This window comes from Bubalus kerabau, chromosome 18 (genome assembly GCF_029407905.1).
Source record: "Bubalus kerabau isolate K-KA32 ecotype Philippines breed swamp buffalo chromosome 18, PCC_UOA_SB_1v2, whole genome shotgun sequence".
NCBI classification, from domain to species: domain Eukaryota; kingdom Metazoa; phylum Chordata; class Mammalia; order Artiodactyla; family Bovidae; genus Bubalus; species Bubalus kerabau.
The window spans coordinates 30,160,360-30,179,435 of record NC_073641.1 but is presented as its reverse complement, the minus strand read 5'-3'; the positions used below and the strand labels follow the sequence as shown (position 1 = coordinate 30,179,435).

Sequence of the window (19,076 nt, the reverse complement as noted above, 5' to 3'; positions counted from 1 at the left end):
AAAGTGTGGTTATTGGGAAATCATAGGTCTAGGACAATAACCTGGATCTTGTAGCACCAGAGTTGTTATATATCCTCCAGTCCCTAAAGACAAGAAGAGAAAGCAGTTATGAAAACCTGTCAGGAGAGTCATTTCTAGTTCATCGTGGCTCCATGAAAGGAGTCATGGCTGTCAATTCAGATACGTAGGCAGTCCAGGGGGCCCTTGTGAGGTGGAACCAAGCAAAACCTTGATGTTGCCCTCCTGCCAGCGCCCTGCTGGGACACCCCATTGGCCAAACTCTACGGGAAACTAGAGGGCAAGGGAAATTATTGATTAAGTCCATACAGTCAGCCTCCTGGGCTAAAAGGCAAGGTAGAGAATGGTGTTGCATGGCCCTGGAGACTCCCAGGAAAGCATCTGATTTTTAAGGTTATAATTCAGATGAAGTTATAGCACAGCACAGGTCTCTCGTGAAAGGCAGTCAATGAATATTTTTTTTCCTTTCATCTTTCTTGCTCATATTGTTTCTTATTCATTGTTAGAAGATTGAATTTCTATAAGACACCTCCAATCACAAAGTTGTTCAGTGAGTGTGAGCTGGAAACTTTGATGGAATAGTAACTCCAGAGTCCTTTTCTTAGCCTGTCCCTAATTAGTTAATCTATTCCTTTTAGTGTTATGTGTGCTAAGTTGCTTCATTTATGTCCAACTCTGCGATCCCATTGACTGTAGCCCGCCAGGCTCCTCTGTCCTTGATTCTCCAGGCAAGAATACTGGAGTGGGTTGCCATTCCCTTCTCCAGGAGATCTTCTCTACCCAGAGATTGAACTCTGTCTCCTGTATTGTCAGACAGGTTCTTTACCACTAGCGCCACCTGGGAAGCCCCATTTAGTGTTAATGCTAAAATTCAAATCTGTTGAGCTAAATAAACAACTTTAGATATGGAAGTGCTCAGAAGTAGTATTATTTCTTTGCAGTTTTACACAAATTATATCTAAACTAAATCAGTAGGGCACATATGTGGATATTGACTGGAGAGAAGGATTTCTGTATTTCATAAGAAAAAAATGAGGAAAGACCATCTGAAGACAAGAGAAGAAAATACTTTCAGTATCCTCAGATATTTTCCAAATAATACAAAGGGGAAAATTCTATTAAGGTAATGATTTTGATTTCGTTATAAACACAAATGAGATTTCATCCTTCATCCCTCAGGAGAGAAGAGACTAATTAAGTAAAATTGATAAGATTCAAAACACATCAAAAGGAAAATCAATTCACTAATGAATGTACATTCTAATTACAACCATCAGTTTCTTTCTTTATAAAAGATATAATCACAGACTTCTACTAGTGTTGTGACTCCCCAGTGAGCGGTAGCATCTAGGAAAAAGATAAATTGAGGAGAAAAAATGAGTTTTCACAAATATTCTGTAATCAGACAGAAACTAAATTTCTGTTCTTATTTTATTTATTTATTTTACACATTGTGTGATTTCTAGTTAGGAACTGTTCCTGATGACTAGGATATAAAGTAGTGAATTATAATAAATTCCATGCTAATCTGATTTCCAGAATGAAGGAGAGAATAAAACAGCTGTGTGATATTCTAATCACATTCTTCCCAAGAAGTAAACAATACCAGAGAATGAGGGGAAAACAGGGGAAATTTTAGGGATTAGGGCATCAGAAAAAATTTAAAGTAGCATTTAAAGGACAATATCAGATAGGGAAAACAGAAGAATAAGAAGTTTGAAAAAAATTTTGTTGGAAAATTCCAAAAATGAATAAACTTAACCAAATATATATGCTTCAGGCAAAATGTAGTCATTCAGATTTTAAGAACAGGTTCCAGCCAGTTTTGAGTGTCTAGGAACTGATCAAGCTAAAGCTTGATTTTGTTACTGATCTTGAGACTCATGTGCACAAAGACATTAATGTCAATATATAGAAAGCAGGCAGCTGTTTTTAAAGGGCCAGATTTGGGCTTAAACAGGGGATGTAAAAACCACTTTGTGCTCTGGTCATATACAACAAAAATGTTTATTTCACACTAAATGGGGATTTTAAAGCTGGAGAGGAAAACTTGGTATTTTGGTATTTTGGAATATATTTGATATTTGATCAAATATCAAATATATTTTATATTTACAGAAAATATTGATATTTTCCGTAAATGGGAATGAATAATAAAATCCAAGAGAAGGCAATCGATTGGGTGCATCTAGAGCCATGGGCACCCCGTGCTACCCTACCCCCGTCACTGCCATCGTGAAAACTTGCAGAGGAGGGAGTGTATCTTCTCCCTCAGCTACTCGGGACCAAGGACACTTTAAGAACTGCCAGGTTTTTGTATCTTTCTATCTGATATTTCCACCTAAATGTTTAATGCTTCCAGGGTTCTTTGATTTAGAGCAGGAAGGTTTGCAAATGAACTGTTACTGTATTTTCTTTGTCATATCGATATAAGGTATATATTTTCAAAACATTTCAAGATGTTCAGAAATTTAAGAGCAGAAAGGACAAAATAAAACAGACCATCTGCAGAAGAGAGATGTGGGGTATTTTCAGGTTCTGGAGTGAAGCAGATATCTGTGCTAAATTTCAGAAATTCCTATCTAAATCTACTTTTTAAGGTCTAGCTCAAATACCACCTCTTCCATGAAGCTCCTAATAAAAATTAACCTCTCTTCCTGGTATTCCTACAGCTCAGTGCAGAACTTCCATTTAAATCCAGTTTATTCGTTGTGTCTGACTCTTTCATGAGGCTATATGTTAACTCTTAAAGGGCAGAACTCCTATTGTTGTTGGTTTTTTTTTTGTTTTTTTTTTTTTTTTTTTTACTGCCCTGCATGCCCTGAATCAGCTTGCATAATATATGATACACAGCTGCTTTTCAGTAAATTTCTAATGAACAAAAAGGTGAGGGGGCACAAAAAGGAAAATGTCTTGGAATATGTATGGTTTTTATTTTAGGTCAGAGTTTGAAATATATCTTAAAAAGGTAGCTATAAGAGAAGTTTATGAAATAAGAACTGTAGAATGGCTATTTTGAGAAATAAGAGATACATTGCACCATGATTTTGCAAAAAAAATACAGTGTTTGAATGGGAGCATAGCAAGGAGACAGCTTATTTATGAAGTTAGACAACAGGACATTCAGTCATGGCTCAGTGACATAAGCTGTGTGACATCAAACTGATACGATCTGAGAGCTTTGCTTCATCCCCAGTCTGTAATAAATCCAATTTCTCTGTCTCTAACCCAGATCTCTTTCCAAGATTGAAACTGCCACATCACTCCCCTACTTAAAAGTCTTTGATAGCTGCTTACTGCTTATAAGATGAAGTCCAGTCTCCTTTACAAAGGGAACCAACTGACTCCTTGATGCTTTGTTCTTTTTTTCAACACCACTGTGTTGAAGGAGGAAGAGATGGCCAGCTGCATGGCCCATCATTTTCCACTGGCCGCTGTCTCATACCTGGAATGTTACGCTGTGCAACCTGACCTGTATGCTGGGATTTCTGCACTCCATGCTGTTCTTCTTTCCTTTCTTCATTAAGCTTGGATCCTTTCTTTCATTCTTTTCCCTATTGCCTATCTCTTCAATATTGCCTGTCTAATTCCCCCTGCTCATTTAAATCTTAGTGTATATCTTCCCTCCTCCCAGAAACTTCTCTTGATGCCTTTGTGCTGCTCCTTTTTGTTACTATATAACACCTTGGATGTGTTTCTATGATTGGATTGTTCTTTTTATGTATTGTCTCCTCCACTACTGCTCTGTATGCCTCTTGAGATTGGGGACTACATAGCTCACTAGCATACTGCTTGGCAGATACGTAGGAATGAATGAAATGCCAATTTTATAACTGCTTGCTAGATATTTCCCTCCCCTCCAAAGTCGACTAATTTTCAGATCATTATGTACAAAGTGGAGCCTGTTATTGCTAAATCCCCTATCTGCTTTCACAACTTCCTCCACCTCTGCTCACGTCATACATCAAGGAGACTTGGAACCTGAGCTGTAGCTTTCAGTTTCTTTTTCCTTGCTTGCTAGTCATCAGTTCCCAAGTACATCTTTTCACGATTTTCTTCTGTAAACACATTTGTTTCCATGTGTATCGTAATCTCCCTGCAGTACACCAGAAGATTGCTAGTTATTTTCCTTGCTTCTGCTTTCTTCATTGCTCCTAACCTATGTTTTTATACTGCCAGATTATAAAAAACATTATACACTAGTGGTACCTGTTCAATGTACAGACACTGAAATCAAAAGCAACTTGAAAGAGAGACAGTCACCCATCATATTCCCGCCTTAGAGTTAACAATGGTTAATAAGATCATACAATTTATACCACATTATTTTTCCAAAAGGAGAGTTTGATTATTCCTTGTTCATGAAGGCTAATAGTTATTAACAAAACAAAACAAAAAAATTGGCATTCTGCAACATGGTGCCCATCTGACTTGACTTCAATTATCCATATAAACCACTCATTGAATAAAATTATTTTCCAAGCCATTCCTTGAAAAAACTTGGAATTTTTGTTCCCATTCACCGGGCCTTTGCTCAGTCCAGTGCTTGGCCTTACCAGTTCAGCCTTTAATCAACCCTTCCAGGCGTAACTATGTGGTCTTTTCCATGGGACCTTTCCCGGCGTCCCAGTCAGACAGGATATCTGTCTTTACTGTGACTTCTGCTTGCCCTTTCTTTGTTCACCCAGACTGCCTTGTCCTCCAGTTAACTGCATAACTCTATTATCTCCCCTAGTAAAATGCAAATTCTGTCTGTGTTTGGGAATCTCATGTCTTGTGCAGAAAGACTTAATACATATTGAATGAAAGCAGTGACAAAAGACTGAATGTTCTAACTTAATCAAGAGATTTCTACATGGGCTGTGAAGTAGACAATGCACTTACAACTTACAGCATCAGATTTCTTACAGGAACTTGGGAGATGTGCTGAATGTCATTCAGTTCACAGTGAGTTTCTCCTCCCTGCAGCTAATGAAAAGCAGTACTACCATTTCTGGATTCCAGATTTAGAAAATCAGAAAACACATGTATGTGTACCAATCTTAAAACTGTCCCAAAGCTGCTATGAGCTTCCCAAGTGGTGCCAGTGGTAAAGGATCCTGTCAGTGCAGTGAGAGACCCAGATTTGATCTCTGGATCAGGAAGATCACCTGGAGAAGGAAATGGCAACCCATCCCGGTATCCTTGCGTGGAGAATCCCACACACAGAGGAGCCTGGCTGGGTATAGTCCATGGCGTCACCAAGAGTTGCCCACACTTGAGCAACCAACACTTTCACACTTTTTATATCACTAATAACATAAGTAATTTTTGTCTTTTTGCAGATAATTTCATATTTCCTTCTTCAGAAGCCCCCACTCAAATGTATCACTTCCCTGTTGATATCATTCTTGCTCTATTTCTTTTTAAAATTTTGTTGCTTTCTAGACGTAGGTAAACTGCAACATGTTTAACGTAAAACAACAGTTTTACGTTAACAACTTAGTAATAATAATAACTGCAAAATAGTCTATATGCTATATTATAGTAAATGCTATAATGCCACTAGTAATTCATGTATCTAAGCCCTGCTGGTTGACTAACTCAAATGGTAGTTGGGTTTTCCTTTATTATTATATATGCTTCATAGTTTCAGACACCCAAATGCCTTTGATCAATTTTATCCTTCAGCCCTCAACTGTTGTATTTCCTGTGGGCTTCACAGACAATGGAAAAATAAGCATTTTTCCTGATACTTTCAGCTCAATTTCTCATTCTTACTCTCTGTTCTTTTCTCCTTTATGTTCTTTCTCTAAATTATTATAGTTTATTTAAAGAATGTGAGCCTCACCTCCTCTCCGTAAGTCAAAGGCTTTTCGAGTGTCAGTGAATGTGTATTTGGGTACAGAGAACCCTTCCATCTGAATGGAAGATAGAGTGAGGGGAGAGTGATGGGGCATGACTGGAGAGGAAGTTTATGTTTGGATTACAAAGGACTCTAGTGTGAATGGCAGTGACGTTGGATCTTGTTTTACAAGTAAAGCAAAGGCCATTTGCATCACTCTAGCAGGGCAGAGAATAGTCTTGTAGGAGGGATGGTGTGGATAAGTGTAGAGCTAGAAAGACTAGTTACCATGTTTAGTAGAATAGTCTAGATCAGCGTTTCTCACTACAAAAAGAAGTGTATTTGACATTGGGACCAGGGAAAGAACAATCTTGGTTGGTACTTACTGCCCTTCTCTATTCTAATTTCATTGAAAAATGCTAGCCTGCACAACCTAAATTAATTTCAGAGCCTGCTAACTATATACAACGTGCAATTTGAAAATCACTCATTAGATGAATAGTGTGTGTGTGTGTGTGTGTGTGTGTGTGTGTGTGTGTGTGCGCGCGCACTCAGTTGTGTCCTACTCTGTGACCTCATGGACTGTAGCCCACTGGGCTCCTCTGTCCATGGAATTTACCAGGCCCAGAATACTGGAGTGGGTTGCCATTTCCTACCCCAGGGGATCTTCCCAACCCAGGGGTCAAACCCAAGTCTCTTGCATCTCCTGCACTGGCAATCGAATTCTTTACCACTAGATTTGTTTACCAGTGAAAGCCTAAATGAAGTTGATGGCATCAGATTGAGAGAAGTTGCAAGTGAGAATAAGTAGGAAACTGGAAGTGAGATAGCCAGATGATTTATTAGATTTGGGCACATGGAATAACCAAGAATAACTGGTTTTCCTGTTATTCCTGATAGATGGTAGTACTTCAAGTTTAAAGATTGACAGAATAGAAAAGAGCAGTCAGTTTTGAATTAAGAAATTAAATTCAGTTTTAAATACACCACCTCTGTGATTTCTGTAGGAACTGTATAATTAGGGCAAGATGTAAGGATTGGAGATACAGTTTTAGGAATCAGCAAGTGGCTGATAGTAATAACAGTGGGAGAGACTAAAGACTATGTTCTTTCTTTGCATATCATGAAAAGAAAGAACACGGAGGAGTGAATTGTGAATAAAACCAGCATTGAAATGGGAGGTTAGGGAAGAAAATGCAATGAAGGAGACTGAGAATTAATTATCAAAGGGCCAACTAAGGAGGGAAGAGATGATACAGCTTCACGAAAAAGAGCCATCAACTGTATCCCATGCTGCAGACATAGTGGATATAGTCTTCTAGTTGCCATGGGCAACCGTTGTCAGTATTTTTCGGGATAGTAGTAGGACCTGAGGGAGAAGGCAATGGCACCCCACTCTAGTACTTTTGCCTGGAAAATCCCATGGATGGAGGAGCCTGGTAGGCTGCAGTCCATGGGGTCGCGAAGAGTTGGACATGACTGAGCGACTTCACTTTCACTTTTCACTTTCATGCATTGGAGAAGGAAATGGCAACCCACTCCAGTGTTCTTGCCTGGAGAATCCCGGGGACAAGGGAGCCTGGTGGGCTGCCGTCTATGGGGTCGCATAGAGTCGGACACGACTGAAGTGACTTAGCAGTAGGACCTGAAGAATAATGGCAATGTGTTAAGGAGAAAATGGAAATTATGATGTATTACAGACAAATTTTAATCAACATCCACTTTAAATTAAAAAGAAGAGAGATGTAGGCTGCTGCTGGGATATCTATTAAGATGAGAATATTTTACTCAACATTGTGTCCAAAGCACAGGGGACACAGTAGGTGTGTTGACTATACCCAAAGTATCATAGACATAATCTCCTATGAGGAAATTTAGGTTGGAGTTACACAGTGGACTGGTACCTGAAATTGGAAAGTCATCAAGAACAAAACAATTCTAGGACCTGCCATTCTTCCCACTTCTCTCAAAGCAATATGGTTTTCTTTGTGTCTGCTTTATACTCTTTTTGTCAATCTCTTTAAAAAGTTTTCCATAATCTGTATCCTAGAGGAGCTAGCTCAGTTGGTTTGGTAAAGCACCATTATCTTCTTTGGGTTGAGCCTGCAAGCCAGGTTGCTTCCCCAGCCTTGCTCAGAATTATGGATGGCTCAACCTACTCTTGATCCAGTGAGTAGCCAGAGTTTATACAAAAACAAGACTAACATATTTTACTTGTCCAATAAGATATATTTCTATACAGTTTGCTTCAAAACACCTGATTAGATCTGGATAATTCTAAAGTGTTTTGCTTTACACATTCTCTAGTTTGTAACAGAGGCTTCTCAGGTGGCACTACTGGTAAAGAACCCACCTGCCAATGCAGGAGACATAAAGAGTTGCAGGTTCAACCACTGGGTCAGGAAGCTCCCCTGGAGGAGGGCATGGCAACCCACTCCAGTATTCTTGCCTGGAGAATCCCATGGACAGAGGAACCTAGTGGGCTATGGTCCATAGGGTCATAAAAAGTCAGACATGATAGAATATTGTTTGATCTCCTGAGAAGATATTTACAACTGGGCTTTGTACCATATATCCTATTCTTTTTTCACAATAATGTTTCACCACTGAATGCCTTATATATACATATGTATACGTGTGTATTTGCACAGTAAGAATTAACCAAGTAGGCAACCTTGGGCCATTTCTTAGGAGTTTAAAAAAAAAAGTGTTAATCTCTCAGTTGTGTCTGACTCTTTGCAACCCCATGGACTGTAGCCTGCCAGGCTCCTCCGTCCACGGGATTCTCCAGGCAAGAATACTGGAGTGAGTAGCCATTTCCTTCAGGGGGTCTTCCCAACCCAGGGCTCAAACCTGGGTCTCCTGCATTAAAGGCAGATTCTTTACCATCTAGCTACTAAGGAAGCCCCCTTAGGAGTTTAAACTTGATACAAATGCAGTTATCACTGGGTTTTTAAGCAGTTGATTATATAAAGACCTAACTTCTCATTGTCATATGTCATTTATTTCGTTTTTCTGTATTGTACCGTTTCAGGAGAATTTTAGGTTTGGTGAGAAAAAGACAGTGGCACACATTAATCTCTGAGACTCTGTGCTTACACCCCTGGTTATCTATTTTGAAGTAATTACCACTTCTCTAAAGCTTCTGTCTTGAAGTCATTTTTATGAAGTAAAATTAATTCATTACTTATTCTACTCTGAATATTATCATGGAAGTTTAAAAATTCATTCTTGGGAAATTCTTATTGCCCAAGTAAGTTTATTTGAGGAAATGAATTATCATCTAAAATGTAATTATTTCTTTCTAAAGGACTTAGTAATCGCTGTCTTTTAATGTTGTATTTTCACTTCTATTACTTACTAAACTTGGCAGACTTGCTTTCTTATGTGTAGTACCAGCATAAATAAGAATAGGGTTTTAATTTAGTTGGACTAAATACAGCAACCAGTGATAAGGAAAAAAAAAATTACAGCACTGATTACAACCGAATAGTAATTAAAAGGCAAGAATCCTGCAGGAGCAATGGTGGAAGGTAAGGTGATTTTTCTGAGAGTGTTACTGATCAGAAAATAAAGAAATTATTGAAGTAGTAATGGAGCAAAGAAGTCAAGAAACCAAGGAACATAAAACTGAAGTCAGTATGTTCTTTCTCAGCAGGCTTCAAATAACAACTGCTGAGGGAAGTGTTCACAGGGCCGAAGACACTGGCGTGCTTCTTCCATTCAAGCAATGCTTTATGGGGAGTTAAAATTTAAAATGAAGGGGCAAATCAGGGCATGATGTGGAATAATCATGTGTTTAGTGATGTGACCTTTTCTGCATTTAGTAATGTGATCATGTTATTAAATATAACTGAGAATTGTCCTGTTGATTCTTTTGGTCTGTACTTTAGGTATCAGAGAGCATTTCTAAGCTGTCTTAAGTGCTCTCAAAATGTTCTTGAATGTTTCATCTTTTTGAATGTTTCATGTTTTTGTGTTTTAGCTATGAGGATGGCCAAGTGGGGGACGCAAACATTAACACTCAAGAAGGAGGCGTTCACAAAGAGATCCTTCGAGTAATTGGTAACCAAACTGCTACTGGTTAGAGGACCACCATTTAATTAACAGGATTTGAAAGCCTTCCTCGGGTTCAAAGCTGGATTTTGAACTGAAGAAGATGATAAAATAATTTATTGTTATTACAAGCAAAATTAACCCTTTGAATACTGATTTTTTTCTTAGTATTTCTAAGTATCATTAAATACCTAAAATGGTATATAGTTTATCAATTGTAGGGTTATGGAATCTAGTAATAAAATTACACAGCACTTAAACTGAAGTTTGGGTTCCTCACACAATAAACAGATTGAAAAAACAGTTTTGTGCTGATATTTTTATATTAAACTCTCTAATTGGAAATTTAATATTATATACCGACATCTTAGGGTACCAAAAGAGAATTGAAAGCATTTTATAATGGCGTCTAAATCTATAAGAGAGTTTGCAATAAGTATAATGTTTGCCCATTCTGATGTGCTATATAATTAGCAGTATGAAAGTTCGAATGTTTTGGGGAGGGATGTTTCCTAATCTGTTATTTTTCCTTATATAAAAACAATTAGGTCTTTAGATGCAGTTGCTTTGCCTAAAAGTGTGTAATATACGTATCTATAGATTCATGCATCAAATGTCTGATTGTGCATATATGTGTATCTACACATATATGTATTTTAACAACAAAGATGGCATAGCTCCCCAGTTCTGTTCTCATTCAATGGAAAGAAAATAATATTCAGTAAGAAAATGATATTCTCTCTGGACATAAAGCAAGATATGAGCCAAATTCATCACCATTCATTCACTGAAAATATTTGCAAACAAATTTTCTATTTGTTTAAATAATTTTTCCTTCAATTAAACTCTTTATAATGTTATAATGTTGTAATCTGGGGTATGTAGACACCCCTGGTGGACTAAATCTGTATTTGAATGACCATATGTTTAAAAGAAAGACCTTGAATTTAACCAAACAGTATATATATTTTTATTTCCTACAATGGAATGTTTTTTACATTTATTTATACCACACCAGCCTTTTTATATTTTTTCATTTAAGATCTGTGCTTAGTTTGTTTTTCATGTTGAGAAAGAAGACAAACTTTGAAATTTCTTTTATATTAAAAGAATATGAATACGTTTACAGAGAACAGTAACACCAGCTCTCAGCATTCTCTTTTCAAGTCATGTGCTCATCAAAATCGTTTCTGTTTCTTTGGATCCTAAGTTCTTATTCATTACAAGTTTTAATTGACAGTGTTTATTTTTCTGCATGATGTTTTTGGAATAAGGCCATTCATGAGAGCGGTTTAATTAGCAAGTCTGCCACTCTATTCAAACCCTGAATCAAGGCTCATATCTGACTCTATTTAAAAAGAAAAAATTTTAAATGTACACCCATTTGCAAGTGTAATATTATAAATTCTGTGCTTATTTCCTTTGGTATAAAAGGTGAGAACAAAGGTCATCCGCATTGTTAAGGGTTGCCATCTAGGAAGCATTTCTTAATCATTTGTTTTCTTATATTGTAAATAATTGATATGCCACTTATTTCTGCAAAAATAGACTTGAAGTGGTTGGGATATTCATCATTGTGATAGGATCCACTTAAAATATTGATCTGTTTTGACTTGTGCCTCTGAACTCAAGGCCAGACTGAAGGATAATATTGGTATGGCAGGGCCAAGATACAGTATCTTATTCAGTCTTCTGTGACCAGATATTTGAAGACTTTACATGGGACAAGAGGACTGCTTGCTTCTTTCTGCCATCACTCCCATAGTCTCCCAAGTCCCCTTACTGTGTTTTAAAAAGTAACGAAAGTAAAAAAATTACTTTTTCAAAATAATTTTGTGGGACATTCGTATATATGATATAAATATAAAGCTGTAATAGCAGGATTTGGAAATTGAAATCCTGAATCCACATACGTTTGGCCACTAGGACCACTGAGGCACCTCCAGAAACTCTCTGTAGTACCTCCAAGCATAATTTAAAAACCACCAATCCAGTAAGGGTTTATGTAACAGTTGAGTGATCAGTAAGGAGTGTAGTGTTAGAAGCTGAACTGGAAAAGGAGCTTGGAGGACTCAAGGGAGACTATTTAGAGGAGATAAAACTTCATAATACAAAAACTTCTACTATCAACTTAAGCATGAAAGTAGATTCAGCTAACAGAGCAAGCGAAGTAATTGATAGCTTTAATGCCTACTAAATTATTACAGATAACAGACATCTTTTATGATAATGTCGTCTAATGATAATCAATTGAATGATTTTGCAAGGCAGACTGACAGATTTTAATTTTTTTTGAAAAACTGTCAGAGCCTTTTTAAGCCAATATTCTAAAAGTAAATATTTAAATCAGTATTCTAAAATCCAGTCTTTTAATTGGACTTTTGATGTTGGGAATGCTATAGTATACTGATGCTTATCTTTATTTCTACAGAATCTAATTTCAATACCTATTAGTAGATGAATATCGTGCTTTCAAAATCCAAGCAGGTCCTTTAAATTTAGAAGTTTAAAGATTATTATCACGCCTTGATTCAGTCAGTTCTTTTAAGAAATTATCTTTTGACTTATTTGATGATTCCAAATATGTGATATTGTGTTGTTCTTCTATAATCATTGAAGTCTGTTCACTGATGCTTTGTAATAGTTACATTATTGATGTAGCCGTTACTGCTTAATATTAACTCACTGAGCAAAAGCAATCATTTATTTTCATTCTTAAAGTAGGGGAAGAAGAGCCTTAATTTATTAGTTCTACTTTTTTTCCTGCGTTACTGATTTTGTAAACATTTCACTATGAATAATTCGTCCTCTGTCATTGTCCAGTGTATTTAAGAAGAGAAGAAAACATTCAAGAAGAGAAAAACAGTAATAATATACTTATAGCCGAGTGCTATAAAATACGTTATGGTGAGGTCTTTGATGCCTTAAATTGTATTCTGTTACAATTATTTTTATTTTGTTGCTCAACAAATCTCAGTCAAATATTGGATTTGAAGGTGGTTTTTAAATTTAAAATTTAAATGTAAGAGTATCACCTCCTTATATTCATCCTCAAATACTATGTGATACAAGAAACTTAGGCAAGCTATTTTAATGCTATGATATTTCTCATTGAAAAATTTAAGAGTTTAGAAAAGAAATCTCTCAATTATTCTCCCCTCAGCTAAAAGAAAGGAAACTTTTAATATGTAAGTCTATGAATCTTTATTATCACTGAAAGAATTTTAACAGTACTTTATACTGTAATACCATAATTTGCCTTAGGGCATGGTGTTTTAGAAAATTCTAAGGAAGACTTCATCATCCTTGTTAAAGTTTGAATGACTTCATCAGATAGTGATTTAGTATGTCATGAAGGGACATTCAACCTTGGACTGTCTGCCATCTAAATATATGGATTTCATGGTGGCACTTGAAGCACATTTTAAAAGTATGTTATTCTATTGTCCTGCTGAATTCTTCATTATAATACTACCTCAGGACGAATGATAGAATGTCTGTTAAGATAAATTGGGTTTCCAGTAGAAGGATCAAATAAAATTTTACAAATAGAAGTGATCAAATAATTAAACAGTCAAGACCATGCTGGATCTTTGTTATCAATTACCTCTTGACAGTACGGTAATATGGATATTTCAGTCACCAATGATGAATAACATAGTTATCACCCAATGAGTTATGTGAAGGGGTTTCAATCTGCAAAATTTAAAGATAATTAGTTCCCTTTAATACTAGTTTTCTACATGGGTCAATTTTATGTCCATTTACCTGAAGCTGCAAAAAATTGCCCACTCTTAACAATTAAAGAATTAAAATACCCAACTGCTATACCAGAATGGCAGACTGAATATTCAAGTATTCTAGCATTGAATGCCTGCTAAATTTTTGTCAGGTTATAAATTTGATGTATATTATTACCCAGTAAATTTTTCTTGGGAATTTTGTATACACTCTGATATATTAGGATAAGTTTTTGTAGTTCAAAGGAATTTCAAATAGTTTTTAGACAAAACATATCCATGAGTGTGAAAAAGCTGTGTTGAAGAATAGATTACATTATACATTTACCAGCAAGTCAGTAAAAAATAGTGCTTATTTACATAGTCAACATAATTTAATGTCCTGAAAATAATTTCTTCAATTGCCCAATATTTAATGTATCATTTGAGAGTTTAAAAAATACAGCCACTCCTTTATGTAAACATTAAGACATGCCTATGTTTCTTTAACTCTACAGCCTTCTTTACAATAAATTTATTGACTTTTGTGCACAAAATAGTATTGCAACCTGCTATTTAGCCTTTGGTGCCTTAGAGTTACTATAAATATTTAACAATATGTACATAATGTAAATACTGCCAAAAGATCACTAAGGCCAAATATTTTCTCTATTCACTTTTTACTGCACTTGCTTTCTATTGCTACTTAAGCCTCTTTTATTCAGCTTTGTAATAGTTCTAACATTGTAGCCAATGTAAATGTTTACTTTCAATAAATCTGAATTTGTTCAACAAGTATGGTATATGTGGGCACTATTTTGAAAACTCGGTTAGGCCTTAGATACTCCTCATGATGAATCTTGCTTCTGGGGACTAGATATTTGAAGTTCTCAACAAACTCTAAAAATGATGCTGCCCTTTTTACTTAAAAATACTTTTAAAATAAGAGCAAATAAAAAAAAACACTCTTCTTGCCAATATTCCCCCAACTATTAATAGTTGCAGTAGATTTAATTTGGTCATGTGAATACCATTTTAATTTCAAGTTCCATCAAGAAATACAGAATTTAAATAAAATATTTTTGTACATTTTATATATATATATATGCTCTATTTATAAACCTACTGGCATGGTATCAACTGGAGCGTCTCAAATGAACTGTCCCAACTTCTCTAAGCATTCTGACTTGATTAGTAATTGGAAATTGATTGTTAAAGCACCGCTTTTTATAAAATGCACTTCATTAACTGAATAAGATATTAGTCCATAAATAAATACTGTTCTCTAAACACTTTAGTAGTAAATATTTGTAAAGAGCCAAGTTTATATTTTCATAATAAATATTTTACTTATGTTACCTTTATAGCTGTGAAACCATAGATAACAGATTTCTGTTTTTTAGGTTTGATTTCAGTCACTCTAGAAATATTTGTTAAGAGTTATAGTATGTATCTTGATGGTCAGTATAAGGAATAGAGAGTATTAGATTTTGTGTTGACCTCATGGAGCTTTCAATCTATTTGGAAAATGAAAACATACACTTTTGGAAATAATTCATTTATAGCCCAAAGTCAGTGATGCTGAATGGGAACGACCAACAGTACAGGCAACAAGGGAGGAGATGGCTTGGGAGATCTGTGGGCATGAGGACAACTAACAGTCTGTCCCCTAGCTGAGGACAAAGTCTTTAAAACAAAGACAGAAGGAAAGCTGGTATAAGACATAAAGTAGGCTTACAGATGAAAGACTTGAGTGAAGCTACACAAGCTCCTAAATACTTTTATATTTGTTGAAATAAAAACTGCAATCCAAATGGCATTTTGATCCTTTAATCCTTTGTTAATAGGACACTTAATCCTTAAATTAGTGTTGATGAGTAGTGTACTACTAATTTCCATTTACTTATTCACCACTTTTTCATAATCTTTCTGTAACAAAGTTACAATGATTTGCTTTTATATCTGCTTTTGCTTTGTTGTAGATAATATGTATATCAAAAAGCACTTAACTGCTTTTGAGTGTTTAGTTTTGGATTGCTCAACCAAATTTTTAATGATTATCTTTTTGACTTCATGGTTCAGTCTTACTGACTGCTGAAGCTGTCATTCTCTCTGACAGGGAATGACATTTCTCCTCATAGGAATGTTGCTGGCAAGAGTGTTGTTCTGCATTCCAGGTTAACTAAATAAAAGTTATATAGGCCACTTTTTTTGAAAGCCAGTGTTGAGAATTCGCTGAATAGTTGGCCTCTATCTCCATTCCCAACTTCCAGGTCCCTTTTTAAAATTATTTCAAATAGTAGTCATTTGTAACTTGTATCTAAAAAGGCTGAAAATTTCAAAGATACCAAATATATATACATAGTTTTAAAATCATGTATTCTGGAGTTTCAGATAAGAGTAATTTTTAGTTAGATAAGATTTGCTTTATGTAGCTCTTGATAGTTTAGAAAGCACTTATCTCATTTTTTCATCAACATAACTGTAGAATGTGTTAGCAGATATGTTTATCTTGTGTAGATGAGAACTTAAACACCTTGCCAAAGGGATCCCTAGGCTCCAAACCTAGGGTAAGGGTTTCTTAATTTCATCTTTGTGCTCTTTCTAATAAATCATGTTTATCACGGTTGAGGTCCTCACTTGGCAAAATGGATAGCAAGTGTAAGAATAATAGCAGACTCCCAGGAAGAGTTAGTAAAGAGTTAAGTCTGGTTGCTTTGAAGAGTTCTGTCAAGGAGTTGTTCAGTACAATAACGCAGGCTGGGTGGTGTGGTTTTATTCTGGAGAATCTGGAAGGAAAGAAACCTGCACTTGACTGCCATGGAAAAATCATTGTCAACCCTTGTGACCTCATGAAAGTGGAGATTTGGAAGCATGCTGGCAGCTGTATTCAGAAGGATTTCAGAGGAGGCAGAAAGCAAGAAACATTGAAAGTCGGTTTTAGTAATACTGACAGGTACAAAAGCTTGTAGATAAGGAACTGAGAAAAAGAATGGGTAGAAGAAATGGAGAGGATTTAGGGAAAAGCAATAAATTAGGAAATAAGCAACTAAATGTGTATGTTAGAGATAACTTGATATAAATTGAGGACAATTTTCCCCTCAACTTTGTATTTGAGATCATTTAAAATTCTCCTAGCCTTTTTAGTATTCAGGAAAGAGAGGACTACTTGAAGACAATGGCCTCTCAATGTGCTCTACACAAAGAAGCCTAAAAACACACATTTAGCCAAGTGAAGGGGAACTGTAGGGGAGGGATGTTCTGGACCATAAAGGGACATGTTTGCGAATACACTTCACCTCCTGCTGTCAAAGCAGGCTTGCTAAACACTAAGATCTGTAAGAGAATGGTGGCAGGAGTTTGGTTAAGTTTTGTCTGTTATGATGTGACTTATCATTTCCCAGGAAATGGCAACCCACCCCAGTATTCTTGCCTCATGGACAGAGGAGCCTGGCAGGCTACAGTTCACGGGGTCGCAAAGAGTTGTACACAACTCAGTGACTGAGCACAAGTCCATCAAATTGTTAAGTTATGTGTGTGTGTGTGTTCAATGCATTGTAACATGGGCAACACTGAAGACTCGTCACTCAGGATGGTGGCCTCTTACTCTTCACACTCTGCTTGGGAGACACTGTCCGCCATGAATGACTCAGCTTCCACTTGTTGTCTGATGACTTCTAAACAGCTCTTGTTCCTGCCTCTCCCCTGAGTTCAAATTCATATGATCAAATACTGCCAAACACTTCTTCCTCGGTGCTCCTAGGATACCTCAGATAAACTCTAACCAGTATCCCCACCCCCCACCATTCTCTCCTCTTGTACTTCTCTCCAAAAATCAATCAACACCATCCACCTGTTGACTCAAACCAGAAGGCAGGGTGTCCACTATTCCCTCCTGTCACTCAGTCCCCACCAATCAATATCCAGATCATTTTAATTCCCCTTTATGATTGTCTTGAGTGCGTTCAATTTTCTTGGTCTCTTCTGTGGCTTCTTTTGTTAACTTTTGTGTGAGTTATGTCAATATCTTCCTGTGATTCTCCTTGACTGAATCTGAGACCTTCTCCCTGGAACAGACATTGAACTTGCAAATATGAGCACAGCCTATGACTGTTAATATTCCGAATGTTAGACATGTATGTTAGTAAAGAGACACTGCCTCAAGTCTCACGTGCCCAGATGCAGGAATTAACTAAGGGTTAACTCGGTGCACAACAGACTCTCCTACATTTGGTCCCTACTAAATAGGCTACTGGATACATATGTTTAAATTTATTGAAGTATAGTTGACTTATAATGTGTTAATTTCTGCTATACATCAAAGTCATCCAATTACACATATATATATATATATATATATATATTCTTTTTCATATTTTTCCCATTACAGTTTATTACAGGATATTGAGTATAGTAGGCTTCCCAGGTGGCACAGTGCAGGAGACACAGAATATGTGGGTTTGATCTCCGGGTAGAGAGGATCCTCTGGAGAAGGGAATGGCTACCACGCCAGTTTTCTTGCCTGGAGAATTCTATGGACAGGGGAGCCTGGCGGGCTACAGTCCATGAGGCTGCAAAGAGTCAGACACAACTGAGCACACAGACACACGTGCATACCACATACCATACCATTAATATAGTTTTCTGTGCTATGCAGTAGAACCTTATATATTAATATCACAACTGTCTTGACAGCCTTACATAATGCTAAAGTGAATGTGATCTTCCTAAAATGCAAATCTGAATTTAAAAACCCTTATCATTTAAAGAAATAAAAACTTCTGGCCCCTGTTTCCCTCTTCCTTCTCCAGCCTCATTGTTCACCACCATCCCTGGGATACTTATACTCGGCCATTCTGAGTGATATGCAGTCCAGAGGATAGCCCAAAGCTACTCACCTCCTGTTACAGGCTTTTTCTCTCTGCCTAAGACAGCCTGACTCCCTGTCTCCAATTCTTACTCCTTGGCGCTCAATCTGTTTTCACTTCTTTCAAAACCTCCTCTTGTACTCCCAGTCTGGACCAGATGTTTCTTCTAAATATCCCCAGAGTGTCTGACCATCACTCAGTTATCTCATTCAACATACAGTGAAAAGGTATATTGATTTGTTTGCTTCTTTCTCCTGGTCACCCTTCCTCTATGCTACCAGGCACAGATTATTTCCACTACCTAGTAAGTGTTTGGCACTTAGTAGGCACACAAAAAAGTAAATCATAAATGTCTATCTGATGAAAATGGCCTTCAAACAACGTGATGTTAAAGTCAAAAAAATAGGTACACAAATTGTTTCCAGTACTGGGTTAAGTGTTTGTCACTTAATAAGCACACAAAAAAAGTAAATTATAAATGTCTATCTGATGAAAGTGGGGCTTCCCAGGTGGTGCTAGCAGTAAAAAGCCTGCCTGCCAATGCAGGAGACATGAGATACGGGTTCAATCCCTAGGTCAGGAAGATGCCCT

General features: G+C 36.6%; 1 protein-coding gene across 2 annotated transcripts in view; it reads left to right on the top strand.

Annotated features, from left to right (window-relative positions):
• PARP8 (poly(ADP-ribose) polymerase family member 8) overlaps positions 1–14,575 on the top strand; it is a 201,204-nt gene extending 186,629 nt beyond the window's left edge. For both annotated transcript variants that reach the window (XM_055554414.1, XM_055554413.1), the window contains exon 27: positions 9,828–14,575. In XM_055554414.1, coding sequence (XP_055410389.1) covers positions 9,828–9,930 — 103 coding nt within the window. In that variant the 3' untranslated portion in view covers positions 9,931–14,575. The remainder of the gene's footprint in view (positions 1–9,827) is intronic.
• The last annotated feature ends 4,501 nt before the right edge of the window (positions 14,576–19,076 follow it).